The sequence below is a fragment of the Herpailurus yagouaroundi genome, unplaced genomic scaffold, assembly GCF_014898765.1.
Source record: "Herpailurus yagouaroundi ecotype Mexico unplaced genomic scaffold, PumYag 162, whole genome shotgun sequence".
Lineage (NCBI taxonomy): Eukaryota > Metazoa > Chordata > Mammalia > Carnivora > Felidae > Herpailurus > Herpailurus yagouaroundi.
In genome coordinates, this window is record NW_024412403.1 from 11,014,851 (window position 1) to 11,025,824 (window position 10,974).

Genomic DNA, 10,974 nt, shown 5'->3' on the forward strand with positions numbered 1-10,974 from the left:
GCGTTTGAATTTTCTGTATAAGCCTTCCACTTTATTTTCCCCATAGTCTCTCAAGGCTTTCTGTGTTAAAGACACAGGGTGAGGTTTACATCGAAATGTAACATGCATGCAGAACACTGAATGTGGCCCAGGTGTATGATGCTATGAAGAGCCCCAAACTGATCAAATCCATGGAACAGATTATGACCAGCACCCTAGGGTCCTCCTCCTTCCACCTTTAGTTACTTACCTTCAGCTGGAGGAGATCCACTGTCCTGACTTTTAACATCACGGTTCCACTTTGGCCAACGGGAAGGGTTTCAAGGTCATGGATATGCCTCAGCAATGACAACCTGCAGTTCAACCTGCAGGGCAAGCCGTTGGGAGGATTCGTGGGGCTCTGGGTCCAGCTCGAAAATGACATTCAGGGCGTGGAACGAGAACGCCTTTGGTTTCAGACCTCCCACCCCTGGCGCCTGTGAGCTGTGCGACACTGGGCAAGTCACTTCTCTGAGCCTGAAAGAGCATCACCCCCTCCTTAAGGGGGAGTAACACTCCTGCCTCACGGGATTAGAGAGGCAGAACCCAGGCAGAGAGCACCCAGTACAGAGCTATGCCCTAACCTTAGCTAGTACCCCTTGTAGAGTGTGGATGAGACCACAGGCCCCCTTTTTTGGCCTCCCCCATTTTTCTGGAGCTTAGTGAGCCCCGCATCCTGTGCCATCATCCTGCTGAGCTGAATGCGGAAACCTTCTGAGCTCACAGATGACATACTCCTTGAAGCCTCCAACTCCGGAGGCGCCAGCCGCCCAGGCCCGCCCTCCCTGCCCTGAGGCGGCTGGCCTTGACAGCCCTCCCATTCAGACACCTCCACAGAAGCGGCTCCTCCCCACGCCTCCCCCTCCCCTGCCTCCCCAGGCTTCCTTCCTGTATGGAACCAGATGGGACCGGATCCCACTGCTCCCCCACCTTACAGGTGAGGCAACTGTTAATCATGGTGGGAAAGGAATTGCCCAGGATCACAGGGCGAGCGCACAGCTGGGACCAGCGTCCTGACTTCTGACCCTGATCCGCCCTTTGCCTTTTGTCATCCAGGGACCCCTTCTGACCCCTTCTTACCTCAGCTGGTCGGTGTGGGAAATCCCTGTCTGCGTGGCACAACCAGAAGAACCACGGTCCAGCCGTCCCCCTACAGAGAGACCCCAGGAGCCCAAACAGAATGGTAAGGAAGATTTCCATCTAAGTAATGGAAGTGTGTGTTGCTGAATAGGGAGCACACAGAGACGGTTAAATTTCTTTATATACGTAAAAAAAAATACAGGGAGAATTCTACCCCCACTCCTGTTCTCCATCTACCCAATTCTCTTCTTCTCCAAATAACTCCCGTCCTTACCGTCTCCAGCCATCCTTAAAGCTCTCCGATGCCAGAGGCGCCTGGGTGGCGCAGTCGGTTAAGTGTCTGACTTCAGCCAGGTCACGATCTCGCGGTCCGGGAGTTCGAGCCCCGCGTCGGGCTCTGGGCTGATGGCTCAGAGCCTGGTGCCTGCTTCCGATTCTGTGTCTCCTTCTCTCTCTGCCCCTCCCCCCGTTCATGCTCTGTCTCTCTCTGTCCCCAAAATAAATAAACGTTGAAAAAAAAATTAAAAAAAAAAAAGCTTTCCGATGCCAACTAGATCTATATGATTTCCCTACTTTTTTAGAAAGGGTGACAATACCCTCTTCTTTGCTCTTTTCAGTCCACAGCACACGTTGGGGAACTTTACACATCGGTACACAAACAGCTTCCGCATTTCTTTGTCACAGCTGCAGAGTATTCCATTGTATTATACCCGTGTTACGTTATTGAAATAGAATTCGGATCCCACAAAGGTCACCCACTTACAGCGTACAATTCAGTAGCTTTTAGTATATTCGCAGAAGAGTTGTGCAACCAGCACCACAATTAATTTAGCACCCTTTATCATCCCTAAAAGAAACCCTTTACCCCGTGGTTGTCACCCCACAACCCCCACCCCAGCCCATGGCAACCACTAATCTACTTTCTGTCTTTATAGATCAGTCCGTTCTGGACATTTCATGCACGTGGAACCATACAATGTATTGTTCTTTGTAACTGGAGCCTTCCATTTGTAATGTTTTCAAGGTCCATCCACGTGGCAACACGTGTCCATACTTCGCTCCTTTTCACTGTCAAATAATATTCCATCGTATGGATAGACCGCATTTTACTCCCCAGTCATCAGTGGATAGACATTTGGACTGCTGCCACTTGTTAGCTATTACGAGTAATCCTGCTGTGAACATCCAAACGCAAGTTTTTGTCCAGGTGTTTGTTCCTATCTCTCCTAGATACTGACCCAAGAGTGGAATTGCCAGACCTTGTGGTCTGTTTTATAATTTGCTTATCTCGTCCCCCCCAATGGAAGTTTGACCAAATGACATCTTAAAAGCCAACAACCCTTACATGTTTGGCAGGTGCTGATCTTATTAGCGAGGATTCAGGAGTAGGGCTGGGAACAGTGGCTGCACAGACCCTACCGAAGCTCCCTGCTTTTTTTTTTTTTTCCTCCCAGACTCTTACTGTTCTGGCACTTTCTGGTTAAATTTACTCCGATTCCGGTGTGGGCTGTGACTCACAGGTGTGGGAAAAGGAAGCACCACTCTTCACAGCTTGACCTGTCATCCCACTGCCCACTGATCCCTGAGGGGGAACCCAGGTCCCTCAGCTATGTCCCCCCACCCCCCACCCCCATGCCTGTGTCTTCCTGTCTGGGTTTCCTCATCCGGGAGACAGTCCAAGAGGAAGCTGGTGACTCTTGACCATGGAGTTTCCTGACCCTGTGACAACAGGCCACTGCCACACCTGACCGTCTGCCACACCTGCGACAGGTGCAGAACAGGGGAATTCAGGAACCATCCAGGCTATAAGCTGGTGAGCCAGCCTCAGGGAGAGCTGGAGACTCCTTGGTACCAGCATTGTTTTTAAATACTCCGTTGCGTTAGGCCTTCTCAACAAGCTTAAGCCAGGAAGTACTTTGTGTTCTGAGCCAACAGGAGACAGATTTCGATCTCTTGATTAACTAAAGGAGAGAAAATGAGTCCTGCTCTTCTCTGCTAAGTTTCTATTTGGTATTGCCCCAAAATTCTCCAGGTATCATGTTACTCCCTGCTCAGGAAACTCCGTGCGGCCAGACGTCAGTTGGATCTTGCAGGGAAGAGTTCTCATTCTGTCTTCTCTTTCCACGGCCGCTGCTTAAACTCGCCTCCCCAGGAGTCAAGGAACAGACCACCTCGTGGAATGTGAGTATTCTGCTTCAGTGCACGGAGGGGCTGTTCTAGAATGACTGCTCTATTTCACAGCATGAAATTAGAAGTGCAAGATGGCACAGATAGAAAGGTTTGCCTTTTTACAGGATGTGCTTATCCATTAAGATACAACCAGCTCATTCTTACTTATTTTTACTTATTTTTTAATTTTTTTAACACGTATTTATTTTTGAGAGACAGAGACAGAGTGTGAGTGGGGGAGGGGCAGAGAGAGAGAGAGAGAGAGAGAGAGAAAGAGGGAGGGAGACACAGAATCGGAAGCAGGCTCCAGGCTCCCAGCTGTCAGCACAGAGCCCGACGCGGGACTTGAACTCATGAACCGTGAGATCATGACCCGAGCCGAAGTCGGAGGTTCAACCGACTGAGCCACCCGGGCGCCCTTTATTATTTTTTTTTAAAGAAAAGTGAAGAACAGTGGACTGCAATAATTAAGGCTGTGAGTTTCCTTCATGTGGAAATGGACTACTTTTAAAATAATTTAATGTCCCGTAGTTCTTGGTTGGGTGTACTCTCTATGTATTTGAACACATCACATCCTTCTCTAACAACTCACAGTAGAGTTCTGAGCTCATAATGTGTCTGTGGGATTCATCCTATGACCCATCTGAATATGTCTGTGTTCACACAGGGCAAGAAATGGGGATTTGAGCTGGTCAAGTTCAATTAGAAAATGTCTCACTTTTTTATGTCCTACTTCTGTGGCTTTCATTCCATTTGCACTGGCTCTCCTAGGAGAGAAAACAGTTTTGAATTAAACAGCAATTAAGATTTTAATCTTCTGGTCTTGGAAGGGCACACGGTGTCATTACCCAGGGGCACCTCACCACAGAAACCAGAGAAGTGCCCACTTGTACCCGTTCCTTTTTAAATTAACTTCTTTTTGAAGATAAATACACATGGTACAAAATGTACGAGAGGGCACTCATGAGAAGTACATCTCATCCCCCATACTCTTCCCCAAGTGCCTCCACAGGTACCAATTTCTTGTGTATTCTCCCAGGGATATTTTATGCATATATGAGCTTCAAGCAAATAAAATATCCCCCCCTTTTTTATGCATATGATTATACACTGCAACATGGTCAGCTTACTTTTTCTAAATTTTTTTTAATGTTTATATTTATTTTTTGAGACAGAGAGAGACAGAGCATGAGCAGGGGAGGGGCAGAGAGAGAGGAGACTCAGAATCCGAAGCAGGCTCCAGGCTCTGAGCCGTCAGCACAGAGCCCGACGCGGGGCTCGAACTCGCCCTTCTGTGAGATCATGACCTGAGCCAGAGTCAGACGCTCAACCGACTGAGCCACCCAGATGCCCCAGCTTGCTTTTTCATATATTAATATTTAGTACCCCCCCCAAAAAAAACTCTATTACTTTTTATAGCTCCGTCGTATTCCACATCATGGACTTTCCAAAAGGTGTTAAACTATCCCCCAATTGACATAATTCAGGCTGTTCCTAAGCATTGATCATCACAAGCAATGTTTAAACATCATTATTGTGGACGTTTTCCAGCATATCTTAGGATAAATTCCTACAGGGACAGCCGCTTGGTCAAAGGTAAGTGCATGTGTAATGTCGATAGATATCCTGACTGTGCCTCCCATATTGGTTGTATGAATTTCCACTCTTTCCAGCATTGAGCAAATGCCTGAAAGTATATTCTGAAACATTCGTTTTCAAACTTTATAGATCAGAAAAATGTTACCTTGATGGGGTTTTCATTTGCATTTACCTTATTATGAGGAAGACTGAGAAGACTTTTTTTATGTTCCAGATCCCCTTGATTTTCCATCACCTCATTGCCCACGCCCCTATGCATGTTTTTCGACTGAGGCTTTGGACTTTTCTAGTAAGACTGAAGGCTATTAAGAAATTTAGTGATGGGGCACCTTTGGTTGGGGGGGGCTCATTTGAGAGCATCTGACTCTTGATTTCGGCTCAAGTCATAATCCTAGGGTCGTGGGATTGAGCCCTGCATCAGGCTCTGCACGGAGCATGGAACCTGCTTAAGATTTTCTCTCTTTCCCTCCCTCTGCTACTCCCCTGCTCTCTCTCTAAAAAGGTATTTTTTTTTAATTTTGAAAAATATGTATTTATTTTTGAGAGACAGAGAGAGAGGGAGTACAAGTGGGGGAAGGGCAGAGAGAAAGGGAGACATAGAACCTGAAGCAGGCTCCAGGCTCTGAGCTGTCAGCACAGAGCCTGACGCGGGGCTCGAACTCACAAGCTGTGGGATCATGACCTGAGCCCAAGTCGGATGCTTAACTGACTGAGCCACCCAGGGGCCCCATAAAAAAAAGTACTTTTTAAATGTTTATTTTATTTTTTGAGAAAGAGCGAGTGAGTGGGGGGAGGGGCAGAGAGAAAGGGAGACAGAGGATCTGAACCAGGCTCTGTGCTGACAGCAGAGAGCCTGATGCGGGGCTTGAACTCACAAACTGGGAGATCATGACCTGAGCTGAAGATGGTCACTTAACAGACTGAGCCGCCCAGGTGTCCCCCCCCCATTTTTTTTAATTTAAGAAATTTCATGATAAAATTGCAGTTTTTTTCTAGTTTTCCATTTGTCTTTGGATTTTATAGTATGCCATAACTTTAAAGTTTCCTATGTAGTTGAATTTAACATTTTCTTCCTGCCTTTTTTTTCCTTCTGAATTTTCACGTTGTACTTAGAAAGGGATATCCCACACCGCAATACCAAAGGAACAAAATCTGCCTTGATTTTTCTAGTACTTTAAATTGTTTCTTTTTTTATGTTAAAATCTTTGATTGATCTGGACTGTTTTTTGAACCTACGGTGAGAGAGGTACATTCGGTGCTATACATTGCTCTAATGTTCCTCATTGAATAATCGGACTGTTCCCACCTCATCAGAAATGCCTCTTTACTATCTGCCAAATTCAGGGTACCTGGGTGGCCTCACCGGTTGGGCGTCGACTTCAGCTCCGGTCATGATCTAGCGTGTTTGTGAGTTTGAACCCCGCATTGGGCTCTGTGCTGACAGCTCAGAGCCTGGAACCTGGAGCCTGCTTCGGATTCTGTGTCTCCCTCTCTCTCTGCCCCTCCTCCTGCTCACACTCTCTGTCTCTCTCAAAAATAAATAAACGTTAAAAGAAATTTATTTTACTATCTACTCAATTTGCATTCCTAGCCTGTTGATTGTATTTTCACGCTGTTCCATTATTCTGCTTGTCTGTGTATCAGCAGCTATTGTAGTTTTTATGGGGGGACTTTTTAGGGAGACTTGCGCCTGGTTCTGAAGAGCCCCCGTGCCCTTTGCAAAGCCCAGTTAAGCCATGGCAGCTGGGCTGTGGGCAAATAAAGCACTCATTCAATGCAAAAAAAATGTAAATTATTTTTCTGCCTGGCTCCTTTTAAATTTCTGGCTAGGCTAATTTCCACTCACCACTCATTGTTTTCAGATGTTTCCCTCCCTGGTGGTTTAGCGGTTAGGATTGGGCGCTCTCAGATGTTTCCCAATCAGTCTTGAGAGCTGATGTTTTCAATATTCATAGTTTGTCTATTTCGCAAAGAAATTCTACCGATGTTTTTACTGCAATTATGTTCGCTGCATAGATTACTTGAGGGGCAATCGATATCTGTACAATGTTGCATCTCCCATTTAAGAACTTGGTGTTTTCGAACCCTTTTGATTTTTAAAAATATATTGATATATATGTTGTCAGGCTCCTGCCCATTCAACGGAGAGAGCCCCTTTAGGCAGCCCCCTGTTTCCCATTGATGTGAGGATCACACTCTCATAGGCTTGGCCAGGCAGCCCTCAGGCCAGGATTCTGGGTCTCATCTGGATCTCTCTGTTTCTCAGTAATCAAGTGGACTCCTCAGGGAGCCCCCCACCCGACCCAGGCCAGCATTGGCCTAGGCTACCTGCTGAGGGACCACATGGAGGGGAAGAATGGCACCAACTCCACCAGGGCCCTGAAACTTCCAGATGGGACCAGCGCTGCCTGGTACATTCTCACCATCATTGGCATCTACGGAGTGATTTTCCTCTTCCGATTGGCCAGCAACATCCTCAGAAAGAATGATAAATCCTTGGAAGATATCTACTACTCAAATTTGACCTCTGAACTCAAAAAGAAAAATCTCCAAAGCAAGGTGGCCAAATGCTCTGCACTGACCTTTAGCAACAGAGCTGTCCTGCAGTCCAACCAGGCCAGCCTGGAACCAAAATGTAAAAACAGTGGGTGCCAAACTGAAATCCAAGGGATCCCTTGAAGGTCAAGGCAAACAGACCTCCACAGAAGAGGCCCAAGTTTCATGCAAGGGGGAGAAGCCTTGAGTCTACCTGGAACCTTGATAGAGGGGTCAAGTCCTTGAGTGGAGCTAGAAGAACATTACTGGGGCACTTATGCCGATGGGAGCATGGCCAAAAGCCAGCGTCCTGTTTCCTTCTCAGGCTTTGTGGCACTTTGAGACGAGACAGCAGAGGCAGTGGCTCCAGTCATACCCATCACCGGAAGAGCCTGTGTCCCAGAGAAGGACATGGAGCATCTAGTGTCCTCAGAGAATCTAGGAGATTCCCGAGGGTGTACGTGAAGGTGGACTCTTGTCATGGAAAGAAGGCTGAATTTGGAGTCAAGCACCCTGGATTAAAGTTAAACTTCCAGAGGATGACATGAACTTTGAGTGACTTGTGGCTCTTACCTGGAACACATGGCAGTGGGATAGATGGTTTCAAAGAGCCATTCGTTCTAGAGGTTCTCACTAGAATATAGAACCAAGGTTGTTAATAGCAGACGTTAGTCAGAAGTCCTTCATTTTCACTGAGGGTGTGTGATCCACTGAAAAAAAACATTAGTTTTGGAGGTGGAGGCATCAAACTCTAGTCTGGGTTTGATTCTTGACCACTTTGGCGTCCTTCAACACACTACCTCGCCTCTCTGGAACTTAGCTCCCACACAGATAAAATGAGAATGATGATGTCTGTTTTGCCAATCTTACAAAGCGGGTAAGAGCTAATGGCATCACGCATATGAGCATATTTTTCCAAGTAAAGTACATATGTAAAATATAAGCCTTGTGTTCATAGTGGCGATGGTGGTTGATGCTGATGGTGGCATTGGTGTCAGTGGTGACGGTCGTGATGGTTGATGCCAGTTGGTGTTGTTGGTAGTGGTTGATGTTGATGGTGGTGACGATGGTGTTGGTGGTGGTTGATGTTACGGGGGATGGTGGTGGTTATACTCTTGTGGAGAAGGAAACAACCAGTCCGCTGGCAATTAGTCCGTAAACAATGGCTACATTACCTTCTATTAAGAGGATCCATCTGCATAAGAGTTGATGACCTGAACGCTGGGTCAAGTCCATCAGATTCAAATTTTCCATGTAGACAAAACAGTTTCTTTTGGGTTTTGTTGTTTTAGACATCACATGATTTACTCAAATGTTTTTATAAATACCTGTTACTTATAGACTTGTCTCTGCCTAAAAAGAAATAAGACCTTGCCTAGATGACGGATTAATTTAGAGAGACCGTGATTAGCGAAACTTCTGCAAGTGGCTTTCAGCAGGCAGAGTGATAAATTATATTTTGTACCAATGTCTGTGAAGTTTATACAATTCAGCTCTTGGAGACATTCCCTGGACTACAAATGAATTCTTTTCTCCCTGTCTGCAGACAGTGGTCTGCAATCAGCCCCACAATTTCATAAAGGTCAGAATTAAACCCCAGGCTTTTGTTTTTAGAGGGGGATATAGACTTCCAAGTGTTTTTCTTTTTTAGAATATTTTCCACATCATCACCTCACAGGTTATCCAACAAAAGTGTTGGCTCGTTTATATTGTTAGGGCCGGGCATCATCCATATGTTTGAGATGCTTATAGGGCAGGATAAAACAGGATTAAGAAATATAGACAAAAAAATATATAATCCATAGTGACTACGAGCATGGAATGCATTAAAATGGGAGTCAAGGTCAGAACTTCGGTGGATTTGAAGATACAGTCTTCTGTTGGTTGCTTCCCCAGTATGCATTTCCCCCTTCCTTTTTTTTAATTTTTTTAATTTTTTTTTTTATTTAAAAAAAAAAATTTTTTTTCAACGTTTTTTTAATTTATTTTTGGGACAGAGAGAGACAGAGCATGAACGGGGGAGGGGCAGAGAGAGAGGGAGACACAGAATCGGAAACAGGCTCCAGGCTCCGAGCCATCAGCCCAGAGCCCGACATGGGGCTCGAACTCACGGACGACGAGATCGTGACCTGGCTGAAGTCAGACGCCCAACTGACTGTGCCACCCAGGCGCCCCTTCATTTCCCCCTTCCTTAACCCAACTGCTCCTAATGTGCATTTGGAGATTCATGGGGCACTAAGGAAGCTGAAACTACTCCCAGTTCAAGGTCTGAAATAAGAGACCTAGGCTGATCCAATCAGTGCTTTCCATGTCCTGGCTTCACTGATTAGGTGAACTCATGACCTAAGTAAGCTTACCCAGTGAGAATGACTGGATAGATTTTAAAGGGGGATTCTGGGACCCAAAAGTTCTGTCTTGCTCAGGATGGCATTAACTGCAGATCTGAGCCTGCAATCGCTGAAGCCATTTTGCCAATATCAGAAAAGCCAATTTGAGGGCAAAAACGAACATAGAGAACTAAGAAAATCACAGAGACTAGAGCCCCAACCAGACTGTACTCAAAGCCTGCATCGCCACAGGGCTGTTTTAGTTTGTGAGCCAAGAAATTTCCTTTATTAAGCTTTGTGACCCCCTCAACCAAAAATATCCTATATGATACCACTGGATAAATAATATCCTGAAGGAAGTGGGCCTTGAAGGAGAATTTGAAAAGAGGAGCAAAGTGATATGGTAAGTTGGGATCACTCCTTTCACCAAGGTTTTTATATTTCTAGGATTTTTATATTTTTTTTTAATTTTTTTTAACGTTTATTTATTTTTGAGACAGAGACAGAGCATGAACGGGGGAGGCACAGAGAGAGAGGGAGACACAGAATCGGAAACAGTCTCCAGGCTCTGAGCCATCAGCCCAGAGCCTGACGCGGGGCTCGAACTCACAGACCACGAGATCGTGACCTGAGCTGAAGTCAGACGCTTAACCAACTGAGCCACCCAGGCGCCCCTAGGATTTTTATTTTTTAAGGAAAACATAGATTTAGCATGCTTCTTAGGTCAGGGCAATAGGTCACTTGTAGAATTTCGCACTGGTTGACCTCTCAAGGAGCAGTCAATGAGATTCTGTTCCATTTAGTTCCCAACCCTTGACTTTGTCGATAAACCTCCATGGAAACCCCAAGGAGGGCTTATCATGTTAGACGTGTGGTCAGGGACCGGTTCCTAATGTATTTCCTAAGAAGCAAAAGCTACCATCTTCCCAGTGACATCCAAACATAGTTAGTTACATGAGGTCCAAGAACATTTTCTCAGGCCACCTGACTGTTGCTTGATCCAAATTCACCTGCTTTCTGGGGAGCCGGTCTGGGAATTTGCGTGGGAGATGTGTTCTTGGATGAAAACTATGTCTATATAGTCTCTATTTTAAGCAAGATTGGTGGGAAGCAATTATTATGCATATTTTTGAGATTTGTAAAAAAGTTTTTATTTATTTTTGACAGAGACAGAATGCGAGCATGAGCTGGGGAGGTGCAGAGAGAGAGAGAGGGAGACACAGAATCCGAAGCAGGCTCCAGGCTC

The 10,974-nt window shown here is 45.8% G+C and overlaps 1 protein-coding gene across 1 annotated transcript; it reads left to right on the forward strand.

Moving 5' to 3' along the window:
- Positions 1-396: 396 nt before the first annotated feature.
- On the forward strand, positions 397-7,545 carry SMIM34 (small integral membrane protein 34). The gene is made up of 4 exons (XM_040484976.1): positions 397-476; positions 898-955; positions 1,075-1,201; positions 7,133-7,545. The coding sequence occupies exons 1-4, from the start codon at positions 397-399 to the stop codon at positions 7,543-7,545; spliced, it is 678 nt and encodes a 225-aa protein (XP_040340910.1).
- The last annotated feature ends 3,429 nt before the right edge of the window (positions 7,546-10,974 follow it).

What these genes read in the sequence shown, in the direction of transcription:
- SMIM34 (XM_040484976.1), top strand. Translation starts at nt 397, where the DNA reads ATGACATTCAGGGCGTGGAACGAGAACGCCTTTGGTTTCAGACCTCCC. An exon ending in TGTGAGCTGTGCGACACTGG is followed by an intron (nt 477 to 897) that starts GCAAGTCACTTC and finishes CTGCCTCCCCAG; the next exon opens with GCTTCCTTCCTGTATGGAAC. An exon ending in ACTGCTCCCCCACCTTACAG is followed by an intron (nt 956 to 1,074) that starts GTGAGGCAACTG and finishes TTTGTCATCCAG; the next exon opens with GGACCCCTTCTGACCCCTTC.